General features: G+C 37.4%; 1 protein-coding gene across 1 annotated transcript in view; it reads left to right on the forward strand.

The window, feature by feature from the left end:
• Positions 1–17,351: 17,351 nt before the first annotated feature.
• Positions 17,352–27,028, forward strand: part of FHIP1A (FHF complex subunit HOOK interacting protein 1A) — a 34,414-nt gene continuing 24,737 nt past the window's right edge. The window contains exons 1-4 of the mRNA XM_051618284.1: positions 17,352–17,393; positions 17,903–18,529; positions 21,452–21,610; positions 23,698–23,784. Coding sequence (XP_051474244.1) covers positions 17,352–17,393; positions 17,903–18,529; positions 21,452–21,610; positions 23,698–23,784 — 915 coding nt within the window. The remainder of the gene's footprint in view (positions 17,394–17,902; positions 18,530–21,451; positions 21,611–23,697; positions 23,785–27,028) is intronic.

The following is a 27,028-nucleotide window of genomic DNA, read 5'->3' on the forward strand; positions in this document are numbered from 1 at the left end:
AGGACAAGAGGAAATAGCCTGAAGTTGCTCCAGGGGAGATTTAGGCTGGTTATTAGAAAGAATTTCTTTACTGAAAGAGTGGTTGGACAGTGGAACAGGCTGCCCAGGGAGTTGGTGGGGTCACCATCCCTGGAAGTATTTAAAAGAAATATAGATGTAATACTTAGGGACATGATTTAAACACTGAATGGTTAGATTAGATTATTGTTGGTGGATTTAGATTATGGTTGGACTTGATCTTTAAGGTCCTTTCCAACCAGGATGATTGTGTGATTCTGTGATTTTTCCACCAAGCTGTCAGTCAAGTCTACGCCTCTCCCATTTAGAGACCAGGCTGTCAAGATGGGACAGTGTCAAATGCTTTGCACAAGTCCAGGTAGGTGACATGAATTGCTTTTCCCTTATCCACCAACACGGTAAATAGAGTTGTTTAATCTGTAGAGCTTTAATGCTTTTTGTTGTCATTATTTTTGTATATTTTACTTTGAAGGTAATGATAGCTGCTGTGCAGTTCTGTACCTTCCATAGCCCTCCTTGTGGAAGGGGAGCTGGTGCTACTCTTGTTTTGGGATGAGAGCTCCCAGAGACAGGGTGCAGCTTAAGCTTGTGCTTACCAGAACTACTTCTTGGTCTGTCAGGTGTGAGTCCTGACATTGGTTACTGTTGATGCACGGATAGCTGGCACTTAATTATCTTGCCTTCTTTCCATTGCTGTCACAGAACAGATACATTGGCAGAGATTAAAATTGAAAGGAACGTTATGGTCCTTGTCCTCCTGTGATATCCTTAAAAGTTATCATTGTCTTTTTAAAAGCTCACTTTGGATAGATGTGGTATAAAAATATATAGGATGTTGTAAGGCCTAAATTGTATTTTCAGTATCATTTTCAGTAAATGGTGGGTGTTTTGTAGTAATATGTGTAGTTTTGACAGAACATAGTGACAAAGGTAAAACCAAATATTATCTCCAAGGCTTTTGTTAATTTTGTTAGTACCTCAGTGCTTTTTACATTAGGGATTAGGAAGTATACACAAAGTGTAATGCAATATGTTGTAGATAATAAATACTTGTCACTTAATCCGTACTGCTACTGCAATACAACAGGCAGACACCATTCGTTGAAACTGTAGTAATGAGCAAAATTTACCTGCCTGTTGCACTATTGGAACATGGCTTTGGGCTTTCAGAAGGTCTGGGGGAAAGGACACCAAAGCCTAGTGCCTTCTTGCAGCAAGAGCTTGACAGATGTATGTTTCCAGATGCAAACCACTTCGCTTCCTAGCCACAGTAATGCTAAAGGATGTGATTCTAACATGCTGCTTGGTTATTGTAGTTTAATGCTACTCAGCATTATAATTAGCTTTAGCAGACATTAACAAGTGGGTTTAATATTCAAACCATGGTGTTGGAGATATGTGTGCCAATGACCCTTATCAGTGGAGCAAAATGTAAATTTTAACTTGTTTGCCTCATTAGTCTTTAATAAGTCTGTACTTCACAAATCATGGCTGCATCGTCTGCTGATTATATCCTCTAATCTGCTAAGCAAAACAGTGCTCTAATAATAGCCATACATTGCATGAAATCCTCCCACTAGTGTTCTGAAACACTAGATGTATTTTTTTTCTAAATTTAGAGGGCCTTGATTATGTCTTATCTTTTTTGCACAATGCTAAAATACAGATGTGAAGGTAAGATGAGAATCCATTACTTGTAAGCCCTGGGTTTAGAAATATTTTGCCAGGTAGGAGGTTTTGATGGGCACTGTAAGTCAGTGTGTTGTCTGAGTGCTGTATGTAGGGATTCTGAGAGATTTTTGGACAGTTAAAACAGCCAGTCTGTCAACTAAATAATGATGGCTTGCTGCTCTAATAATAATCAGAGCTTTCCAAATGTCTGTTGCCCTCATCTTACAGGAGAAAGTGAGCTGAGTGTTTGCCTTAGGCTCACATAAAAGGGAAGAGAATTGGAGGAAGACATTGTCTCCTGGCTTGAAGTCTTGCATTTAGGCAGTTACCACTGTGGCTCATGATGATTGTATTCCAAATGTGCTATTCCAAACAGATTTTAGAGAGTTCTTCTGGGAATTCCAGTTAATACTTTTTCCCACCACGTTGCTCATACACTATGAGCAATTGTCTAAATCCAAAGACACTTGTTCAATCCATCTAAAAACTTTCAAGCTTTGAAGGTTTCCCAATAAATGTTTGTAAGATTCGGTGATTGTAAGTTCTGGTGTCTGAGGCAACAAAACTAAATCACTTGACTTGTAAGCTGATTTGGTTCAGGTTTCCTTCCATGTGGTCTTTATTTTGAAAAATTTGCAGTGATCTCAAGTTGAGTTCTTTAATGATTGCACGTCTTTCTAGAGCAATATTAAAATAATACTTCAAATATCTCTGAAACAGACTCATGAGAGAAACCATTATGTGGTTTGATATGGTTAGATGGTTGCTAGAAGTGCAAGGTGAATCTTTTTTCTTACCATCCCATGTGAAATTGATACTTAAAACCCTTTGTAGTATTCTGAGGGATGTGAGATGGGACAGCTGCTGTGGCACTGTATTTTCATAGCAGTAGCTACAGCCCTTGTGGGTCCATAGAACTCACTGACTGCTTTTGATGGTAGATTTATTATGGTATTAGTCATTCATTACAGTACTGTGTTTTATTTTTTGCATTGATCTTACTGATGGTTGAGTTTGTAGATAGATACACTGTCACAGGAAAAAACTCAGTTTTTCCCTTGTTGGAGAAACCCATAAATTTTGGCTCCCAGTCCTGCTGAGTTAAGAGGATGGAGAGGCATTAGTACATGTTGAATCTAGTGGGTTTGAATTTTCAAGTGTTAGCAACTTTGGGAACTGATTCTTTCCAATTAGGTGGATTGTTACGGTATGTATAATTGCAGGCAGATGTGCTTTTGGTACCAGCACTCCTGAAGAGAGGTTTTCTACCGTCCTTCATTAATTTGTCATGAGTCATATATGTTTGGTTTAGTACTGACTTACTAATAACACTATTTATTTTCAGTTGGTTTTTCAACACAGACGATTGTATGCAAATTGTCCCAGAAAGTCAATTAAGGGCCTCTGGAGACATTTTGTGAGGCTTAGCACTAGAGGTTAACGTCCTTCAGAGTATAAATATTCTTAAGAACAGCAAGGATATCTGAATGCTGATTAGTAGCAAGATGGCATATTCCAAAACACCCTTGAAGGGCTTCATTATTTGAGTGCCCATGGCATGAATTACGATGCATTTATGAGTAAAATGTGGGAAAACAAAGTATGGATATGGCAATATATGTGATGACAATATGAATACTGTTAGTTTTGTTTCAGCAGAGGGATAATTGGTAAACGATGTAATACTTTTGCATGTACTAAAGTATTTAACAACTGATATATATTAAAAAAATGTTTGACATATGCTTCTAATTCTCATAGCCTATTTCCCCTTTTAAGTGAGAGGTTGGAGAAAAATAGTGTATTTGTAATTCAGTGTCAAGAACCATGTCCTCAGAAATAAAGTTGGAGGTCTTACTTCCAAACATGCTGCATTAGGACTAACGTTCAAGGCCAGTGCTTACAGAAAGATTTTTTTCATACCTTTTCATAGTGTACCTGTGTTTAGTTTGTGCTTCCCCTTGGGAGCTCTGTCAGCATTGCTGTGTTGTGACTTTGCCTAAGACTCATTTTGGATAGCATGGCTATCGTCAATTTTCAAGAAGATTGTAAAGCTGAATTGAAAAATTCGGGATGAGGGAAAATGGGAGAGAAGAGGTGCTGGATTTCAGGTGTGGGAGATAAGAGTACACCCTAACTACTCTAAGAAAAAATAAAATAAAATTTTTAAAAGTATTGGTGTACTGTAGCTTCTGCAGCTCTGACAGATAGATTCTGCAGCCTTAGATAGAAGGATGTAGTAGAGGTGAGAAGCAGCAGGGTTCCCAGTGACATACACAGCCACTCCCCACTTTTGGAGGTGCACAGGCAGGAATAAAAACAGTGTATTGATGGGTGGAACCTGTGCTTTCCCACGCCTGTAGAAAAGTTCTCTTGAATGTTACGAAAGTAGACGGGAGAGGCTGTGGTTTGACTTGTGGTTATCTGTACTGAGAAGCATTTCTGCTAGGGCTGATGTCCAACTGGCTTTTTGTACTAATCATTTGAAGTGTTAAAACGTTTAAATAGTAATTTTATTATTAATAGCTTCTGATATTTACCTTTTAGGAGATATTGTTCTGCAAAATTTGTAAGGTTCTGTGTTTTTCAGAGCACTCTCTTTGTAAGATGTATAGTCTTAATTTGCAATTCAGAAAGGGCTATTATTTACCCTCTTTTACCCTCCAGGGTGTAAAAGCTGCTAGTTTATCTTCATTCCTCCTTGGACTACAAAGGTGCCTGTAACTCTGTTCATGCTTTCCCAAAGGTTCAAAGGCAAGACTGAAAAAAAATTATACAGAATTGTTATGAAAGTGTCAGATTACCTGTATTTTTTTTTTTCTTTAAGTGTTCCCTTGATTATTTAGCAGTTTCTTTTTTGCATACTGACAGCCTGTCTGGGACAAGTGTTGTGTAGACTATATATGTTTATTTACATATACAACATATACATTACATCTACAGCTACCTGAAGGGAGTTTGTAGAGGCAGGTGTTGGCCTCTTCTTCCAAGTAATTAGCAATAGGACAAGAGGAAATAGGACAGGTTGTGCCAGGGGAGGTTTAGGTTGGATATTAGGAAAAATTTATTTACTGAGAGCGGTGAGGCATTGGAATGGGCTGCCCAGGGAGGTGGTGAAGTTGCTATCCCTGGAGGTGTCCAAGAAGTGTTTAGATATGGCACTTCAGGATATATTTTAGTGTTTGTGGTATAGTTGGATTACGGTTGGACTCGATGATCTTGAAGGTCTTTTCCAACCTTAATGATTCTATGATTAAATGCTTTTCTCTTTGCCAGGCCTAGAACATATTTAGAACAAAGGGAGTTCACTAGCTTCTGGAGCTTTCGCCAACCTAAACTGCAAATGTCTGATGCAAGCAATGTTCGTTCACACAGTGTTCTGTTATTTCTGTTATCTTTATTTTTTTAAAGAAGGAAAAAAAGACCGCAAAAGTACATTTGCGTTCAACAGTGCCAGTCCACTATTGCAACCCCCTGCCTAATTCCAGGTGATATATAGTACATATGAAAATGACCTTTCAGGTTTTAGTAGCTCATTAAGTTTACTAGGTTTGAGAAGTAATTTGTGATGGGCTTCTGCCATCCTACAGTGCAATGCAAGAGTTGTCCTGAAACTATGTAATGATGTGTTTTGTTCATTCTCTTTATTCATTAGTTCATGTCAGTAACAGGTTATCACTTGAATCTAGGAAGTAATGCTGACTTGGTGAATAAATATCTTGGTGGTAATTCTGTCTAAAATTAGTAGTTTCAGTTAATCATGTACAGAAAGATAAGTGACAGATTCAAGTAATCTAGTAGATTATTATAGTCAATGTACTATAATGAACATGGAGAAGTATGAGAGGGTTTTATTGTGTGATAGATAGCTACCTGAATTTATATACAGTTATAAATTCATTGTTTTTCCATGAAAAAACCCCACAACTTTGTATTGTGAATTAAGCCCTTGGAGGAGAAAAAAAAATAGGCTTCTAGAGTAAGCATTATGTTAACAACTACACAATATCTATTCTATACGTAACAGTTTCCATTTTATGGCCTATTCTGTGCTTTTCACAAACTTCTAATTTGAAAGAGACAGATGGAGTAATGTGCATGTGGACAAAAGAGAGGAATTCCATCTGCAAAATGGAAATTCTTTTCTCAGTGAAAACTTGGTGATAATCCTCTAGGGAAGGTTGTCAGTAGTTTGTTGGTTTATTGATCAAGTGATCAGGATAACCTGAAAGGTGTTTTACTACTGATTCTTGTGCTTGAACTGTATTTAGAACCTGCAGAATCATCTGACAGTTTTGAAATGAAAAAAGATCTGTTTATCGTTTCTTCATAATCAAACATGGAATGTTTAGAATATATATGTATTTGCATTTTATTGTAGGTTAGTGCTGAAAGCATGCACATCTTCTTTAATGTCACTTTGTAGACTTGAGAACATTATTCTTGGGCTTCTTACGCTTCTTATAATGAGTAGTTTGACATGTTACACAAATCATTTGAGCAATTGTGTTGCATATTATTGCTGTAGCCATGAAATGCATAGCTTAGTCTTGTTTTCTGTGATCTACATATTATAATTACAGGTATATTGATAACTTTTTCTAGACCATCTTTCTCTTAGGAAACTAGTATTTCCTATTCTGTATGCTAGTGTTCTGAAAATAGTTTTAAATCTTCAGATTATATAGTCTTCTGCTGCTTTGCTGATCTCATTTGTCTTCCTGTCAGGCAAGTTTTCTAGATAGCTAATGTAATAATTTCCTCTGAATTTATTTTATACTTCTATCTATAGATACTGTTTTGCCTTTCTCAAAAAAAAATTAAAACAGAAAAGAAGTTACATTCACTTCAGCATTACAGCATGTGACTCTCCTAAATTATGAGTGTGCTGGGGCTAATTTTATATGTCACACAAATACCAGAATTATCTTGGAAAGCAAAATCAATGTTGCAGATTCCATGATTCATTTTGATTTCTTTCTTCTACTGGCATAACCAGAACATAAAGTAGGTTTGGTTGAATGTCTGCTTTCTGATGTGTTCCTTCCTCCCACTCCTGGTTAGTGATAAATTTTGATGTAAACACTGTACAAATTTTCAGTAGAGATGGGGAGGTGGACAACAATTATTTTTTCCCAATCATTCACTTCAGTTATGACAAAAAAGAATGTCTAGTGTAGACACTGCAGCTGATATCTGCAGTTCCCTTTTAAATCAAGGAATTAAATATATTCACAGTACAAAGTTTTAAACTAAGTTTAGTTTTGCTTGTAATGCCTGTCTCACACAGAACAACACCAAACACTTTGGTCTGTGGGCTTCAGACGTTTTAATGACTTGTTTTTCTATGGAAACATGCTTTTCTTGGGTGAGCAATTTTCATGGTGATTTGGGGATCAACCTGTAAAGTTAAGGCCTTTAAATCAATTTCAGTTTGATGACATCTGCCTTCTTCAGTGTATCGGTGGAAATGGACTTTTCTGAGCTGCTATTTGTAATTTCTTTTTTTCAGCTTACTTTAAGGCCTTAATATGCCTTTTGCAGCAGGTGTCTGCTGGTAGCAGACAAGATACCTCAGTAATATTGTGTCTGTTAGTAAGAAGAGAGAGAGATCTATCTTGGGTTTTAAGAACCCTAGTTGTTAGCTCATTCTTAAGTTTTTAACCAATATAATCTGTGCTCTGAACTACTAATTGTTGCTGAATTGTTGCCTTTCTGTAGTAGGCCAAATGTGAGGTGATCAAATACAGCATAGAAACAGGTTTGTTACATTCCTTATCTCTTTTTAAAAGGAAGAAGTCATACCACTAGAATTGCAACCTTATTTTCCCCCCCTTACTTCAAATTTATGACCTAGGGATATGAAGGTGTAGTTCGTTCCTCCTGGGTCTTTGCAAGCATAGCTTCAGTGATGATATGTTCTTGAGTTACAGTGAAATTGTCTATGTGCAAATGCATGTGGTAGATGAACATACCCTGTGGCGTATCAGGTAAATAGAGCCAGCCTTGAGAAGGTCAAGGTCTCTGTAAAGTATTCTGCTTTGTTTAATTACTGTTTGCTTGAGCAATCACTGCCATTTCTCTAGATTTGGTGTTATGCCCTTTGAGGCTTCATCTTTGCTGGTTAGCTCTATATTTTCCTCATGTATTATTTGAGCATAACCAGTCAGTGCATTTTGGATCATGCCACCTAACTGGCTTCTCTGTTGTTTCATTTTGGCTGATCCATGAAGCAGAAGTCTCAGAAGGCTTGGCATTTGGTTTAGCCTGTATCCCAGTGACTAGGCTGGCAGTGTGAGTTGATCCCATTTGCTTGCCCTTGAAGTGTGCACATAAATGCCATTGCAGCACTGCTGAAGGTGAGCTGTCAGCTGGGCTTCTTGTGTGTCACAGTTGCTTTACTTAGCATGCAGGAGTTGCTTCCTTGTGTCTGGAGAACCTGTGTTTATTAAAGGCTGTAGCCTGAATCTTCTAATGTATAGTACCATAGGATTACATAGATCATGTGAAGAGGTTAATGGAACCCCAATTAATTGTCTGGTCTGATGTGAATCTGCAATAAACATGGGAATAGTGTAGGCCTCCAGAAATTTGAGAAAAGAATAATTGTATTTTTTGACTGCATCAGGCTGACCATAGATGGGACAGTAAGGTTTTTGTCTCGTTATAAAACATACTGTGTGTAGTTTCTCTCATGAGATACATCTTGTTGGGCAGTGTCTGTGGGGGCAAGTCACAAGATGCTCTTTGTTTCATGTTAGCAGGTTGGCTTAAATTGTGCTTTATGATAACAGATTGATACTTTGGTTAACTACATTGCTTTACAATTTGTGATGACTTGTTCTCTGTTAGGCTTTTAAGCAGATAGTTTTATCAGTGTAAAACATTTCTTCTCCCACCCACACATGAAAGGCTTAGTATCTTTGCAGATACTCGGTAGAAAAGATAGATTGAAGAAAGTTGACTAAATGTGAAACGTTTGTTTGAGGTAGAAAAAGGACGGGCCAATTGGTGGACTGTAGCACTGACACATGAGAGAAAAATGAAGGAGGATAATTATTCATGTAAACTGTTCCTCTAGTAATTTGCTGCAGTTTTCATGCTAGTAGAGCTTCTGAAGGTGAGTAGTACTTAGCCAAAAAAAAAAGGATCGTCTGAAGCAATGGCTTTTAACCACTGACATTTTCTGAATTGCCTACCACAGACTTACTGCTCTCCAGTGAGCAAGCTGTAATCTTGCATTCTAATAGCAAATGTATAGGATCATTAAGGGTGGGAATGTGATTGCTTTTCATAGACATTGTTTGTACCAAACCTAGCACAAGTGGCATGAATCCTTTCCTTTGAAAGGAGTGATATCTTCCTTTCAAACACTCTTGTTAATAAAATTTAAACCCTCTTGCTGATCATAGTCCCTAAAGAAAGGCTGACAAATTTATGCAGAAGGCTTTCTTTATAATGAAAAACAAACCAAACCTCGAACAAGCTTCTTTCTAAGCTGGAACTAAGTTGAGGCATGCTAAAATTTGCCACTCATTTTTCTTCTACCCTCCCTCATCCACTTACCAGAGACTTCAGAGACATGATTGCATAGCTATGCATAAGACCATATAATTTCCCTCTGCTTCTTTGAAGTTGTTTAATTTCAAGCTCCTTTATACCACACTGATCCATGAAAATGTTTGAATATAGGCTTTCTTTAACTGCTGTTGAGGTTTCTTACCCATTTCTTTGTGTACCTGGACTGACAGGGTAGAGCAAAAGCATACAGTATCTGGTAACAGAGGTAGACTTGTGTCTCAGCTGTTGGAGAACACAGCATCTTAGCATTCCAACAGAAGACAACCATGACAATTAAATTGCAATGCATTGCAGCATATTTTGTGTGTACCTTACTTTATTAGACAGTGTATCTTTTGTCTGTAGTTGTGCATTACCTTGGAAGCCCCAGTCCTACACATTTCTGTTCTTTAATTCCAAAGTCAAACTTTTGAAAAGAGCCACTCCAGTGGGAGTGGACTTAACAAGGGATTATCTGCTAGGCTGTTCTTGCAGTGTACTTTGCAGTAAAAGACATACTTTGTTAATTGGGGAGTTCAGCCCTCCAGCCAGCTGTGGAAAAGGTTTGATGATTTACAGACTTGTGGAGGAACACTGAAAGCAGATAACCTCTGCAAGTTTCATGACTGGGTCTCAATCTCATAACTGATCTAAAGCTACACAGTGCAGTTGTGGACTACTGCCTTTTTTTTTTTTTTTTTTTAAACTGGAAATAGCCTGAGTTGTGATAAAGTTTTCTGCTCTACTTATCCTGTTCTTACACATAATCACAGAATGTTCGGGGTTGGAAAGGACCTCGAAAGATCATCTAGTCCAACCCCCCTGCCAGAGCAGGATCCCCTAGAGTAGCTCACACAGGAACACATCTAGGCTGGTTTTCAATGTCTCCAGAGAAGAAGACTCCACAACCTCTCAGGGCACTCTGTTCCAGTGCTTTGTCACCCTCAGAGTGAAAGTGTTTTCTTCATGTTTACGTGAAACCTCTTGTGCTCCAGCTTGCACCCGTTGCCCTTTGTGCTGTCATTGGACATCACTGAGGAGAGCCTGGCCCCATCCTCACACTCACCCTTTACATATTTGTAAACAGTAATGAGGTTGCCTCTCAGTCTTCTCTAAGCTAAAAAGACCCAGCTGCCTCAGCCTTTCCTCACAAGGGAGATGTTCCACTCCCTTAATCATATTTGTGGTTCTGTGCTGGACTCTTTCAAGCAGTTCTCATTCACTTGCCAGAGGCTGCACAGACATTTTATGATATATATATATCTGTATGTACGTTACTGTATTCCTTTCTCTGCTGCTTAGGGAGGGACAGGTGCTTTTTAGCATGTTTGTATATGCAACACTTGACCAGATTTGCAGGGAAGAACCACAAACAAATAACCACTCAATAAAGTTTACGTAGGTGCAAATGAGTTGCCTGATTTCAAAAGCTGTTTTCCAGCTACACAGAGAATGTAGGAAAATCTTAGGGGAGGTAGTTACTTGTCTCTTTGAACCGTAGTTCCTCGTGTGTGATGCTTCTTGTTGCACATAGGAATTGTTAATAGTATAAACCCTTAGTGGTAGGGGCAGATACTTCTTGTAGCAGAGGAGGGATTAGAGACAAAAGTGTTGTCAGTGTAGGCATTTAAAATAGCTCTAGAAGGCATATGTAAATGGCCTTGGCCTTAGAATCAAAGAACCATTTAGGTTGGAAAAGACCTTTTAAGTTCATTGCGTCCAGCCATTAGCCTAACGCTGCCAAGTCCACCACTAATTCATGTTCCTAAGAGCTATGTAATAGGGTTAAATGACTGAGGGATAGCATATGGTTGAATTGTGGCAAGATTTACCTGCTAAGAAAGTTTTGTTATTGTGTGGCAGGGTTGAAGTATTAAACTAAGCAGTGCCTTTTAGAAGTAGGATTTTGAATGAACTGTGGGAGAGGTGTATTTGTGCTTGTCAGGACTATCAAGTGGTGGAATAATACCTTGATCAGGACTTAGAAGAGGAAAGGCTAAGTTATTGTAAAATTGTAACCATTAACTGATTACAATAAACTGTTACTTTAGTTCTTAGTGGCCCCTAAGTTCACTTGTACTCCTTCCATGAACTGATGTTTTATAAATTAATTTATTTTCTCACTTTTGGACTCAATACGGTCAGGTTATTTTTTCTATTTATTTGGACTTAGTTTTTCTTCAGGGAGAATAGTGTGGTGTTGCAGTTGCTGTGTCATAATTGGCATTGCAAAGTAATAAAGAGAACCTACTAATCTGGTAACAAAATCTGCTTGCCACAAATATAATGAATAAATTCTTTCTGCTACTGCTACAGCTAGAGCGTGCCAACTTTAGATTGGTATGTATAGTATCTCTTCCAGTTCAATTGTTTGCCTTTCTTATGTATGTGTGCTGGTTTTGGGATCTACTCTGATCATTTAAGTTGTCAAAAGCTTTGTATGCTTTCTGAAACACTATTACAGCATTTGAAGTCTTTGAAGTCAACACAATCTATTAGTGTTTTGTATTACTAAGGAAATCCCAGTATCTCTAGATGCTTTCCAAATTGGAAGTGTTAGTTTCCTTAAGGGAATTGATTTGATCTTGGAAATACTATTGTACGTTGCAGTCTGTTTGTTACTGTCTTGTTACTTTTAAATTATAGATTATTAAAAAGACGTAGTCTTTGGCACTGTGAGAATGATGTCTATGTTCTCTCACTACTTGTAGATTTCTGATCCAATAGCTGGGCTAGGTGCAAGTGAGTTTAGCTCTAGTCAACTTAATGTTTGCTGCCGCCAAGTTGTTTTCAGTTACTAATTTCAATTTGGTATTTTCGTTCTTCATTAGATGCTTTGTGCAATCTGTTTATGACGACTTTGTGCAGCAGGAGTGAACACTCAGAATGATTGATCAAATTTTACTGAGATGTTACTGTTTGACACCAAGAGATGACCTATCTTTTTGTGATTCTTCGTTATTAAAGATGTAAGTGGCTTGAATCTTGTGACTGTATGTATGTGCAGTATAATGCTAGGTGCAGGTTTTAGTTAGAAGGTATAAATGCTGGAGATAATTTTCTGGTTTACAGTGTTTGTCAATCACATACTCCCAAAGATCTTTTGCAAGTTATGGTGTAGTGTTTATGTATGCTATAAATACAGTAAATGGACCAGGCAGATCAGGGGAACCTTCCTAAATGTTTCCTATGGTTGGTAGACATTTCTTTGAACTGGCAATACTGAAAGCCTTTGCTGTTCTGATCTAGTGTTGTCTAAGTCTGAAAAAGATCTGATTTGAATCAAGATGCTACCAGTTGTTAATATCCCGTGTATTTGAGAACTCCCAGTGTTGTAATTTGAGTGTGCTCAAATTAGCATTTGGAAATGGCAGGAAGCTCTTAAAGATCTTGGATTAATAAGACCTTAGGGGACTTCATTCAGGAAAAGAGGGGGGACACCTGCTTGTCTTGGAGGCTTCTTTCACAGAGGCTGTATCTGTTCTTTATATGTGGTGGCTAGACTTAGGGTATTCTTGTGTAGGAAAAGATCTCCATAGTACAAGTGCTAAATGTATCAGTCATCTTCTCAGACAGGAAGCTGTTAACAGAGACAGGACTGGGGAGTTCAGTAACCTAGTAGTAGTTAGAAATTTGCACATAAATGCCAATAACTAAGTAACACTTTTGTGGAAAGTGAGTTTTCCTATGGCACACGCAGTGGCTCTGTCACTGGATCTCTTGGCATCTTGCTGTATTTTGAATGTGTGGTGAGAGATGTAACATTTCTGTTCACTTCAGGTCTCCTCGTAGCTGCAGAAAAGTAAGGCAATGATATTTCAGGAGTCAGCAGCTACCAAAACACCAGTATGGAACCTCTACCTCAAATAAGTGTGTTCAGAGAGCTACAAGAGAGCAGTAGTTGTTTAAATGAGGGCGAGATAGGGAGGGGGATCAGTACTGTCTTGAAGTCTGTAGAGTAGAGTCTGAGGCTGGGATAGGAAAGATGCAGGAGGAAAAGAGAAAATTGCAAAAGCTGGGGAGAACAGAGAATTAGAACAGATTCTAGGAGAAGAGAAGGTAACGGGTTAAATAGTTTTGGATTGTCTGTGTGTGGTACATCCTAGAGCTTTGTATGCATCTGAAGGGTTACACCTTTGATTTTTTTTATCAGCATTCTTGAAGAAAGCCATAATGTCCCTTGTTGTTATTTACTAGTTGAACAGTGGATGTTGATCTGAAGTTTCCAATTCTACTCTTGGTATCATACTGCTGTACTGCTGACACAGTTTGTTATGTGATATAAAGATGTGCAGTATCAGTTTATTTTATTAAAATTCTTAAATAACATACAAAGTCTCCATTAAAACAAGCTCTAAGTTGTCAAGTCAAGCAACTTGTGAATTCCAGAATTGAACTTGCCTCTGCTTTTTTGATTAAGTTCTTCTGCTGCACCTTATGATACCATCTTTAATTACATGATGACATTAATGTTTCCAAGGCTGCCTTCATGCACAGGACAGATCTACTCAAAGAGTGAATCAGGGCTGTGCAGTGAAGCACACTTTTGCCTGTGGGATTCTGCTAAACTGTTACAGAAATGGGAAGATTTGGACTAGCAAAGGAGGAGCTGGCAGGAAGTGGACATGTGATCTAAATAATAGGTCAGTTAAATATTCCTTTGGATTACTCATTATGGTATTAGGCAAGCTACTTAGAGCAGGCTTTTTCTAAATGGTCTCTAAGCATTCATCTTGTTTTCTGAGTGTTTTTGGTAGGTCTGTTGAGCTCAGAGAGCTGCAAGGAAAAGTCACCAGAAGCTGTGTCTTGAACATATATTGATAGTTCAGTCAGTAACAATAAAAAAATCCCAGATCCTAGGCCTCTGAAGTTGGATTCTCAAATCCACTTGCTACTTTGATCTATTATTATTATTATTATTTTATTTTTCTTCCCCCTGTACAGGAGTATCAATAATGTAGAAATAGTACTATTCATTTTTACAGTACTGTTTATGATGTAGCAGTATACTGGGAGATGCCTTAAAGTAAATGAGCATATGAACTGAACTGTTGGGAAGGAGAGTGCATGAAGGCCTAAGGCCAGTGTGAGCAGAGAAGTGATAGGCAGGTGAGAAATGTGGATGGAGTAATGTATATGAGGGATTACTTCTATTTCCAGTGTTGGCTGCATCTCATGATCTAATTCTCGCTGGTTTTGCACAGTGCTCTCCAGTGCATCTGGTTCCAGATGGTTTATTATCTGGGGGGTGGCTTGTATGGAGTGCCAGCTTTGTTCTAGAAGTAATGTTACCCAGACAGATAAACTAACCAGGATATATGCTGGTATCTGCACACACAGAATGTTTTATTTACACAAAGATGAACTAGGTTGTGTCAATTGTATTGCATGAGAGTGTTTAGAAAATACATAGGAAATGCATCTTCTGTGCTGTAACAAGCAAGAGTTGGGATAGAGAGGGGAAACTGATCATGCAGTTGCATCTTGTTGAATCTTGAACATATGAATATACATATATATATATATATATATAGAGAGAGAGAGAGAGAGAGGGGAATACATAAATATCTTTTGCTTTTTGCTTGCCTCAGAAATCTTGAAGTAGTACCTTGTGAAAATGGTAAAAATTGCTGCTGCTTTTGAGACAGGCTGTGTGTTTTCCTGGGGTAACAGTTTCAATATAAGCAGAGCCCACATGCAGTGAGCAGAGGTGTCCACTGTAAAGAAAATATTTTTATCTTTCAAGTTATATGGCAGAGAAATGCCTAAGTATACTGGCACAGAATTGCAAGTATATGGGCTCTGGTGACTTATGGCACAAAAATTTCCTCATTTATTTAATTAAGCCAATGAATGTCCAGGGGCCCTGGGATCCTAGTGAAGACTGGAGAAAAGAACAGCACATCGGAATGCAGTCTCTAATGAAAATAAAAATCTGTTACAATTTACATGAGCTGTAGGTACTTGTGGTGCATTTGTTGTCTTCCTAAACTCTTTGTACATTGATGTTGTGGAAGTTTGGTTTTGGTACAGGTTTTGGGGGGGGGAGGGAGGGTTTGAGTAGTAAGTTTTGGTTTTGGGGATTTAATCTATTTATCTTTTTTTTTTTTTTTGCAGGTTTGTTTATTTCTTTGCTTTGCCATTGCCTAAAACAGAATTAACTTAAATCCTAGTTGTTTTGCAAAGAAAAAAAAAAAAAGAATAAAAATGCAAAGCTTATGGAGGGAGGAAAAAAAAAAGGGAACTGTCACTGAAATATTGGTGCTTGAGGGAATAATATGTTCTCTTAAGCCTCTCAGATATTTGGAAGATATCTGTCTTTGTTTAATTTTAACTTTCCCCTGCAGGTGCACAACTACTGTAATACTCAGATATCTAGGATATGAAATAATGGATGAAAAGAATGTTTCAATGTTTGGTCTTATTCTCATAGTCCTTTAATATGACATCTCAATTTATTTGACTTTGGATACGTGAAGGTTTTAGCTTTTATTCTTGTTTGATTTTGGTTACTTTACTATTGATACAGTTGTATCCTTCAACTTGCATATGCTGTTCTACAGATGTTATCGACTGTTTATGATATGCTTTCTGACAGAAAACCTTAAGTATTTGTAATTATATCTAGTAATGGAAATATTATTTTTTTAAAATACACTTTTTTTGCCTGTGTATTCTCTATAACTGTTGTTACTAAGCAGCTCTGAAGAGATAGATAGACAACAAAAATGTCATAATAAAAACCTAAAAATGTAGTGACATATGCATAAAATGTTTACTGCAGGAGCTTCTGTTATGCATATTTATTTCAGTAACACCTTAAATCTGTTACCGGTCTCAAAAGTTTGAGTATTAGAAACTATAATCATAAGAAAAAGTTTGAGAAGATGGTCCCACGTAACATGCTTTAAAAAAAATTATATCCTCAAACTGAATTAAAAGAAAAAAGGTTCTAGTGTTCTCTTCAAGTATGTTCTTTTTTGTTATACAGTAAAATTTGTTGTGCATAGATATATTTGTGTTTTGTTTTAAGCAGATTTCTGTGGATAACAGAGCTGAAAACACAGTATCCATCTCCTCATGATGCTTGAACATCTGGAGCTAACTGTATGGTTTTAAGAAGAAATCCAGCATGGCCTAGTTGGCTTGACCTTTGGAAAATTTATAATGTCCTCTGGAACCAGTATCAGCAAAAATCGGCAGGCTCCGAGCCTGCAGGGTGTTGACCCAGAAACATGCATGATAGTGTTTAGAACACACTGGGCACAGGTAATGTTAATTAGTTTTATTGATCTGTAGCAGGCTGCCTTAATAAGGATTTGCTTCATTCTTAGGGGATAATCCTGAATTGCTCAGGAACAAATGTCTTTCATTCAGAATGCAGTAGATGACACTGAATCATTTTTAAAACACAAAGGTAATTGTGTTTATGACCTTCAAGGTATGGTTAGGCTTTACTAATCACACTTTGAACTCCAGGTTTACATCTAAATGGGAAGTGGTGGGATGTGGTAATTTTACAGAAGGCCTAGGTCTTGTTCCTGGCTTTCTTACTGATTTGCTGTAACCTGTATCCTCTTGCAAGCTTCTGTGCTTCAGTTCCTTGTGCTGGGTAGGGCTTACCTACCTTTTTGTAAAGCGTATTAGACATATGGATGCAAAGCTGTATGCAGTGCTACTTATTGTTGATAAAGGTAAATTATGTACTTCAGAATATTCTAAAAAATGTTTGCATGTCATCAGGATTATCATTGCTTTTAGGCAAAGACGTTTCGCTCAGAGCATCACAATATAAGGTCTTATTTACTGCAGTACAAGGAATAACTAATGGTTTTTGTAAAATGTATTTTTGTGCTGCTGCTGTTTTTTGGCTCTCCCAAGAAGCAAGTGGTGATGTTTCTGAAATATTTCCAGAGTCAGAGGAGCCATAGTTCAAACACTTAACTCCAGTGATGCTATCATGTTAGGGGAGCTGCTGCTCCTTTGTGACTTTGTGGCAATTATCCTGAGCAAGAAGGCAAAAGGCAGTGATTGTTTCACAGACAGTGAGCATCATTCATTGCACACAGAACAGAATTGAATCCTGGGGTATAAGTGCCGGGATGACAGTTGTTACTTCTAAATCTATATTGAATGTTGCAAGAGTATGTGGGCATCAGTGGCCATTTGGTATCATAGAAGATGTGCCAAGGAAAGATCAGCTCTGTGAGCTTCTGCCAGTCTTACTACTGCAAATCATCTCATGCTGTTGATACTGCTGAGCACAGTTACTCTGGCTGAAGAGCAGGCCCTTTTTTTTCAGTCCTCTGTGACGAAGAATCTTACTTCAAACATCATTGAAACTCCTTTTCTGAAGGCTAAGGGAACCTAGTTTTTCCATACTTAGAGAACGCCAAGTTTTCAGCAGTAGGACAAGTGACAAATTTAGGTATTTATTAAAAAAGCTGCACAAAAGCTTGTGTTTTGGCCTCATACATGTCAAATATGAAACTTGTAAATTTAGAAAGTTTGACAGAAAAAAAAAGGCATGAAAAAAGCTTGCACTTTTGTGTTAAGAATTTTGATGGTTTGTTTTTTTTTTCCTTATAGCTGCAAGTGTGTATTTTTAAAAAATGCCTTCAGATATAACTGATCTGCCTTTGTTTCTTTTAAGGTTCTGAAAATATTAGAGAAGCATGATCCTTTGAAAAACACTCAGGCCAAGTATGGGGCTATTTCACCTGATGAGGCCAGCACTGTTCAGAATTATGTAGAGCACATGATTTTCTTATTAATTGAGGAGCAAGCAAAGGATGCCTCAATGGGGCCTATTCTGGAGTTTGTGGTCTCAGAAAACATCATGGAGAAGCTTTTTCTTTGGAGTCTACGGCGAGAGTTCACCGATGAGACAAAAATTGAGCAACTCAAAATGTATGAAATGCTAGTAACCCAGTCTCATCAGCCTTTGCTGCATCACAAGCCCATTCTGAAGCCTTTGATGATGTTGCTGAGTTCCTGCTCAGGAACAGCCACTCCAACAGTGGAAACAGAGTTGGTCATCCTCTTGAACCAGCTCTGCTCTATAATAGCCAAAGATCCCTCAATTTTAGAACTGTTTTTCCACACCAGTGAAGACCAAGGAGCTGCCAATTTCCTCATATTTTCCCTGCTGATTCCCTTCATCCATCGAGAAGGAACAGTTGGCCAACAGGCCCGTGATGCACTGCTTTTCATAATGTCTCTGTCTGCAGAAAACAACGTTGTTGCAAATCACATAGCAGAAAACACCTATTTTTGCCCAGTAAGTTGTTCTTATTTGTTTGATGTTCAATGCTGAAGTAACTGTTTCCCCTATATTCTTCTCATCCTTTGCAGTAATTTTTTATAAAGATGTGTTGTAAGACATTTGTTTCTGCTAACAGCTATTTCACAACTTGTAATGCTGTTGAAGCCAGCCCTGCTGCCAAATGCATTCTTGCTCCTTGTTTCCATACTGGTGTCTTGTGCTTTCGGGACTGCACAACTGTTCTTGCTGTCACACAGGGAATCAAATTGGGAAACTGATGGCAGTTATAGCACAACTTGGTCACAGGGAACCCTGTTCTGTCTCACTGTGAGGCCCCTGTGAGATTCTGGGGGTGAATGGAGAGAGAAGTGGGAGCAAGGTGTTCTGAACCTCTTATTTCTGGTGGCAATGCTAGTTTAAATGGACTATGCTTGCCACACTATAGCATCACCTCAACAGTTAAAAAAATAAGTGTGAAAATAGTCTGAGTATTATAGAAATGTACTATTTTTGCAAGAGAAAAGGGAGACTTGCTCTTTGTCACAGAATTGGACGTTTCTATGGCTGTCTCAGGCAAACCGCCATCTTGCAATGTTGGCTCTGTCACAAAACTTGGTAGCAGTGTTGTGTAAGATCTGGCAGATCAGTTGTACTGCATGAATCACAAACCCTTGCTCTTAAACAAGTAAATAGTAAAATTTATTAAACAAAGCTGCTCTACCACAGTTTTAAAGCTAAAGCAGAATGGACATGACAACACCTGCTTCTTCACACCTTATCACAACAGGAAGTATGAGATCTGCAATGGATGGGTTCAAAACCAAATATTCTGTTAAAAAGTTGCCAGCTTTTTGGACTGATTCTTGTATCTTCTTTGGGGCTTGTGTTTTAGTTTAATAAATGCCAGAAAAAATGAAGTGGAGGGGAGCCTTACATAGCTACTAAAGCAGATAGCTTTAGAGCAGAGAACAATGGAATCCCTGCCTTAAGCACTAGTGCATGACAGCTATTTCAGCCATAGGTTTCCATTTACTCCAAGATTCCTGTGTCCTTCGAGCAGTGGGGCAGAGCCAGGTTTGCAGGCTGAAGGAGGCCTGCAAGTTCCAAATCAAAACTTCTAAAGAGTTTTCTTTGTGAGTTGTAAATATTGGATCGAATTTCTTGTGCTGAGAGGCTACAGTTGACCTGGTTTAATAGATGCTGCTAAAGAGTATGAACTTGATTCTCAAACTGTCAATGAGACCCTTATTGGATCCATGCTATAACTTCTGTAATTATATCTTCCAATTAATTAAGAAAAAAAAAAAGCTGCACTTTTACACTGAAGATAAAAGCCAGCTGTATTAACCTTTGAACAGCAGGGAGCCATGATTGACGATCATTCTAATTAGGAAGGCTTCCTGTCAAAATGTGCTACAATCAGACTTTTCTGATCAGTAACAAGACTGGCCTAGGTCTATCAAAACTTTAATGCAATGCCATACCGTTATCTCACTAGAGCAAAATCTTTTTTGAATTGGAGTGTGATGAGCTGAAGGAACAGGTTTTGTTTTGGTGGAAGACTGTAGGTGTGTAATTGCTGTGTATGAATCAAATCAGTGCAGATGTGGCCTCAGCTACTCAGCAAAACAGCTAGTGCAGTCCTGTCCTGACAGCATAGTGTGCTAAAGCAGTGAATTTTTCACAGTATTTGTCCCCTCTTAATATTTGTCTTACTTATGTACGCATGAATAAATCCAGCTTTAAAATGATGTGATTTAGGAATGGAAAGTGTTCAGGAAGACAGCCTTGGTCTTATTGCACAGGTTAGCAATTAGAATTGGTTACACTTTCCCCTTTTGTGAGCTTTGACCTGCACATTGTCAACTGTTTGTTTTCTAATAGATAACACTGTTGTGTTTCATCTGAGCTCTGTCTGTCTAACTCTGTAGATATAAAGTAGCACTTTGTAGAAAGGAAGAATTCTTACAGGAGTCGGTTGAATGAAAACTAAAAAGATTTCCATCAGGCTGAGTCTTAATGATCTCATTACAATGAGAATAATCTAAAGAATTATCCTGAAGTTGTATAAAATCATGTCAAAAGGGTAAGAGTTGTAAATAGTATTTCCAGCTTCACATAACTTCTGTAATTCAAAACTTGGTCTGAAATGACATATACTCTAGATATATTAAGAAAAATTTGAAATACCTTTTTGGAAATATACTTTTAAAATTGTAACTAAAACTACGATCTTGTCCTTCAGTGATACGTTCTATAAGAAGCATCGGTATGCCGTACTATCACTGAAAAGAATGTCTATACAGCAACTCATTTTGGGGTTTCTCTCTTCCCTTACCCCTTCCAAATAAATAAGAAAGAAAGATGAGAAATTAAGAATAGATAGAATTATTTTTTTTTAAGTGGATTAAGCTGAGTTCAAGTACCTAGGAATGAAAGTCAGCATATATCTGTTGTCTATGTGAGCCTTCATTTTTGTTGATAGGGCCACTTTTCCCCTCCATCTCTAATGTCTCTTATTTCTGACTAAAATCACTCATATATAAGCATATTTAAGCAGTAACATTCAAATTACCAATGAAAGACAAGCTATAGGTATATCACTGCAGTGACTTCTTCTGGAAGGGACTGAATGAAAGTGTAAAATGATTTTGCAGGTATTTAAATAGAAATTATAACTTCAGATTAAAAAAAATAAAAAGACAGCATGCTTTTCCCCGTCACTTTTCCCTAAATACCACCTCTTGGAAGAAGGATAAAAGGCTCTTTAAAGTATTTATATCTTTCTGTCACAGGACTCCTTCATAAGGAAATGAAATAATCTTAACACTTTCTTACATTACTAAAACTAGTAAGAGAAACAATTTGTGGCATTGCTGTTCAAGCTGATGGGCAGTTGGAAAGTCCACGTATTTCTCTTCTGTTTTTGGAATACAGGTGCTAGCAACAGGACTAAGTGGCCTCTATTCATCTTTGCCTACAAAGCTGGAAGAAAATGGAGAAGAGTGGCACTGTCTGCTGAAGGATGACTGGCTCTTGTCACCAGCCCTTGTACAATTCATGAATTCCCTTGAATTTTGCAATGCTGTGATACAGGTAATGGAGCAGACTTGGCATGTCCAGTATTTTATATATTCTGCAGAAGTTTGTAATTGTAAAGTTTATTTACCTATATCAATGGCATGGCCTTCTTAAGTTATCCTGTTACACTAAGTTGTTAAGTTACACTAGAATAACCCAACCCAAACCATTCTGTGATTCTATGGTTCTGTGAAGTTGCTTATAGAATGAATTCTTCGTGCTGTTTGCCTTGGCTGTAAGGATTAATTACTATGTTTTTGGTTTTCAGATGACAAATGTTTCAAATGAAGGCAGTAGATTTGTGTGTCAGCTTGACGTTTCATTATGTTAATGGGAGGATTTTCTGTTTTCAAAAAAAAAATTGCATTTTAATACTGCTGTTGATATGAAAAGTAAATCGAATGCCCCTTACATGTGGGAAAAAGTTGTCTTCATATTTAAGTACTGAAAAACATTCTGTTTGTCTAAGCTCTCCTAATAACATAAAAAAGAAAATATTCATTTTGACTCTGTTTTGACTGTTGGCAAGTACTGCATAAAGAAAGCTTTCCAATCAGAATTCAGGTATCTTCCTAGAAATATGAATTCATTTTAGACTGGCCTTTTAAAAATCTATTCCTTGTTCTTAATGGTTTCCTGATTTAAATTTTTTTTTATTACTTTGTTGTGTTTTTTTTTTCCCCCTCTGGTCTAAACATAAAATGAGAGTCCTATAGGACCCTTGTCTAGTATTTTATTAAAACATAATATAAATTCTACAGAAACTATAGATTTATTTGTTACTTGAAGAAATGTGCTGGATAAGATTGAAAATTTAGCCATATTTACTGTTAAATAAAAGTTGTTTTAGTGAGATGTCTAAGTGGAATTTTTCTGCAGATCTGTGTTTGCAGGAGGTTATGTTTGATACCTTTTAAAAAAAATTCATAGGTTACCCCAGACAAATTAAAGAAGAGCATATTATTTTTAAACCACTTTCTAAATAAACTCCAACTGGTTACGGATCTTTTGCTGACATGCAGGAAGAGCAGTTTCTGACTGCTGTTTGGTTGTCTTCATTGTCTTTCTTCAGCTCAGTTGAAAGCTCAGTTACCACCAGAGTTTTTGCTCTGTGCATGGAATTGTTTTTGTGGTGTCACTGGTTCTGTGTTGACCCAAGAACTTTGGCCACAGATTACAAAGGGACAGTGTAGCCAAGACCTCTCATCTTTTGCTACTTTTTTGCTGGATCACAGCATAGGAAGAGCAGCCCTTTCACTTCTCCTTTCCAAAGTAAGGGTTATAAATTAAAGGAAGGCTGGGAAGAATTGCAAGTGAGAGAATATATTTGTGACCACATGTGGGCTGCAACATTCCAGTCTCTATATAAACTTAGGATATGTTAGTTTAGAATGCTTCTGAATAGAATATTTTTTCTTCCTTTTATCAAATTGATTTTAAATACATGAACTGATAGTATGTTTTCTTTGTGAAAACAAATTGAATGCTTCATTGTAAAAGTAGATTTCTGGCCTCTAATAACAGTTCATTTTTTTATAGATCTTAACCAATTTATTTGAAGGAGTAATGTAGGTTTTGTTTACATTTCTGTTTGTTTTACAGTGATTGGAAAAAGGGCACATGAATAGTATGTTCTTACCCCATAGCTAGAGTGCACTTCAGCTTATCTACTCTTGAGCCACAGGAAAGCAGCTTTTCTGCGTTTTCTTGTGAGAGGTCAAGTTAACAATGACAAAGCCACCTTCAAGTGACCCTGACAAGGTTGCAGAAGCTAAATTTAGACTCTCAAATCTTCTTTTAATGCATAGGTTATGCATACTTTTCTGTCCATCCGTTCATCTTTGTCAGTATACAGAGAGATTGAAAAGCCCTGTTCTCTACATTTGGCAGCCTTGCTGTAATTGAACATTGTTGGAGTGTTTCTCTGAAGAAGGAAAAATCTTAAAGAACTTGAATCATAGTAAATGCTGCTGAGAAGGAGAATTTAACATGTCTTATTAAATGGGAAAGGGTTTTCATAGTCGTTAATAGCAGTCTATGCCCTGTCTTGTTTTAAATCTCACTGGAACTGTTCTATGTCTTTCTCTTTTCCCCCCTTTTAGGTGGCACATCCCTTGATACGGAACCAGCTTGTGAATTACATTTACAATGGATTCTTGGTGCCAGTAATGGCTCCTGCACTCCATAAGGTCAGTGGTGTTTACACGCGTGACACGAAGTAATAATGGACAAAAGCATTAGGGATGATCTCAGTGTAAAGGTATTCTTACATATACTGTCAGTAGTGACTTCCATATAAATGAGGAATTTTCTAGGCTAACTGTTCATCTTTTCATTCCATACTTTCTATTTACACTATGTAGATTACTGAGCAAGATGAAGGTTTTCTGAAAAGGCTTAAAATACTTAAGTGAAATGAAGAACCAAAAATTTTTGTTGAACTAGGCTGATGTATTATCAAAAAAGGAGTGACCTTTTAGCATCATGGCAGACATGTTTTGATGAAGATTTTTTTTTTAATTGTAAATGAATATTTTCCAAAAGGAAATTGTACAGTCAAGAAATATTACACTGATTTTATCAAAGTTGCAATTCTTTTTTACTTCCTCATCACAGTTGGTAGAGCTATTTTTGTAAAGTGGAGAAGAAATGGAGTTTGGTATCAATTTTCTAATGTATTAGGGTGCAATTTGTGTTGCTTTGAAGAAAAAAAAAATCCAGTTTTCTTTGAATTTTAGGGATTATACTTTGCAAAATATGTCAGTGATGGTGAATTATTTAATCATGAGTTTTGGTTTTTTTTAATTAATTGTTTTTTTGTTAGACTGCAGCGTCACATTTCCAACTGTTGTGGAATATGTCAATTAACAGTCTTCATTGCCCTATAAGAATGAGGAGAGAAAAAGTAGGAATTGTTGAGAGTAAAATCCACCAAAAACTGCCAGAAGAGGGCTAAAAATTTACTCTTCACGGTCTACTACTTTTTACTAAGCCTGCCAAGCAGGAAGCACTGCACCTCTTCCATTTTCTGAGAGGTCAGTGAAACACTGGACCCTGCTTTCTAATTTAGGACTTGTTCTAGCAGTGCACACCGTTCTTTGTGCTAAGTAGTTGCTTACCAAGAAAGTAATAGGCAGTATAGAATCTTCCTCAATTATTTGACAGATTTCAAATATTTGGGAACTTGGTGAGGGCTGAAATAAAATTTGCTTGTGATCCAGATCAAGGATGTAGTCTGTCATTGAGATCACCTCCTTACCTGGGAGTAATTTTTTCTATTTCTGTATCTTGACTTAATCCCTTACCAAGTCTGGGAATCAGAGTCAGAAGTGAAAAGCTAACCAGCTGTAGATCAAGGTTATGGATAACAGGGGAGATAGCAGAATGTAGCTGTGAGATTCTGGTTTTAGTGGATACTGGTTTTAGTTCTGAAGTATTTAAGACAAAATTTAGGTTATCTTGAATTCTACCATGCTGCGGAATGCCATTTTTATTGGTCAGTAAATCTGCTAACCTTGTATTAGTTTGATTATTTTCTTGTTGATGTTGCTTAAATAATTTAATATGTGCTGTTCTGATTAATTTTTTCATGGGATGGAAATTTTCTTGAACCTTATTTATATACTCTGAAATTGGGTGACATGATATTTCTCTTGAAAAGGGAGATGTTGGCTGCTAACATATGTGAGTTCAAGCCTAAGTCTTTCCTGAACCCTTGCATTCTGTTTAGTGCCTTGTTCTTCCAGTAATAAACTTCCTTGATTAGCATTAATTTTTACTTTTTCCTCTTTAAAAATTATCTACTTATGTGTGTAATCTTCAAATGCATTTGATGGAGAAGATGGATTGCACCATCTAGTGGATCTGATACAAGGCGCTCATATAAGTGAGACCAGAACTCCATAGCAAAAGGAAACAAGTTTGTAGAGGCTTATTTGGCCTCTTCAGTCTTTCTGACAGTAATTTAACAGAAAAAAAATATTTTACATCTTTGCTTTTGGGACAGATGTCTGTGAGCTAAGACAGATAATTATGCTGTAACAGTGCTTCCACACATTACAGTAATTTCTAGTTGCCATTGAAATGATTCATGCTCAGTTGAGGAGCAGTCTTGAAAACTGTATCACCCATTTGGGGACTTAAGTGTTGTAGTTGACCTTTAGGTTAAGAAAAAATTGTGAAGAGCCAAAATGAGAGAGAAAAGACAGATGCACCAGGATTGTTTTTAAAACAGAAATTCTTCCATTGGGTACAATACTAAAAGGATCTTGATTTTTCTTTTAAACTCAATGAAGTTGGTTTGGTATTCTAAATTCTACTTGTGGCTGATGATTTTAGTTTTTATCCAGTCATTCAGTTTGGGTTTTTCTGACTTGTGTGACTTTCTGGCTTATGTGTTCAAATACAGCAAGTAATGGAGCATGGTATAAATACCTGATTAGGAAGACGTATCTGTGGAAGGTTAAAGGGAGGGGTAGTAAAGAGAAGTGATAATTACTAGTACATCTTCCTAAGGTGTTCCTATAAATCTTATTTCTAGAATTTAACTGCTATGGAACAGCTGCTTCTGATAATTCTTGGTGATAGATATGAAAGAAAGGAAGGGAGTCCAGAGCTCATGTGGCATCCAAGCCTTAACATCCCACATCCAATCTGGCACCCATGATTCTACTTTAATGTAAAAATTGAAAGGGAGATGAGCTTCTGGCTCTGCTCTTGAATGACTGTTGGGTGGGCATGCTACTTCAGACCTATTATCTCCATACTATATTCTAGTTTTTCTTAAAGACGTAATGTTTTGAGGGAGAAGTTTCTTTGCAGCAAGACACAGACTTGCATTTATTGTTGCAAACACAGCTCCAGTCAAGGAGGCAAGAAGTCTTCAAACTTTTCTGTTCTCAACGTGGTAGAATTTTCTTTCTCTTTAAAACAAGAGCAGCAACATAAACAAAAGTTAATGTGACTTCCTGTCTGGTCACCAAATCAAATTTAGTTGATTCAAATATTTAAAATAAGCCAATCAGCTGTACGAGCACTATGAGATAAACTGTGTAGCTAACAATCTTATTAGCTCTTAATCCTTCATGGTGTAACAGCAGCATCAATTTGCCTTTGCAACTGATGTATTCAGATACAAGCAAAATATCTGGTATGAGAAGGGTTACTCACCTTTGAATTAAAGCTAAGCCTATATTATAGAGGATAGTTGCTGGCCAGTCTCATCCTTCCTCCTGTCTCTTCACTGAATCAGAGTGGTTGAGGCTGGCAGACATCTCTGGAGATCATCCTGTCAAAACCCCTGCTCAGAGCAGGGTCAGCTAGAGGAGGTTGCTCAGGGACATGTCCAGTTGGATGCTGAGTATCTCCAAAGCTGAAGACAGCTCACCCTTTCTGGGCAGCACTGCTCCGTTGTTTGACAACCTGCTAGCAATA

This window comes from Apus apus, chromosome 4, assembly GCF_020740795.1.
Source record: "Apus apus isolate bApuApu2 chromosome 4, bApuApu2.pri.cur, whole genome shotgun sequence".
NCBI classification, from domain to species: domain Eukaryota; kingdom Metazoa; phylum Chordata; class Aves; order Apodiformes; family Apodidae; genus Apus; species Apus apus.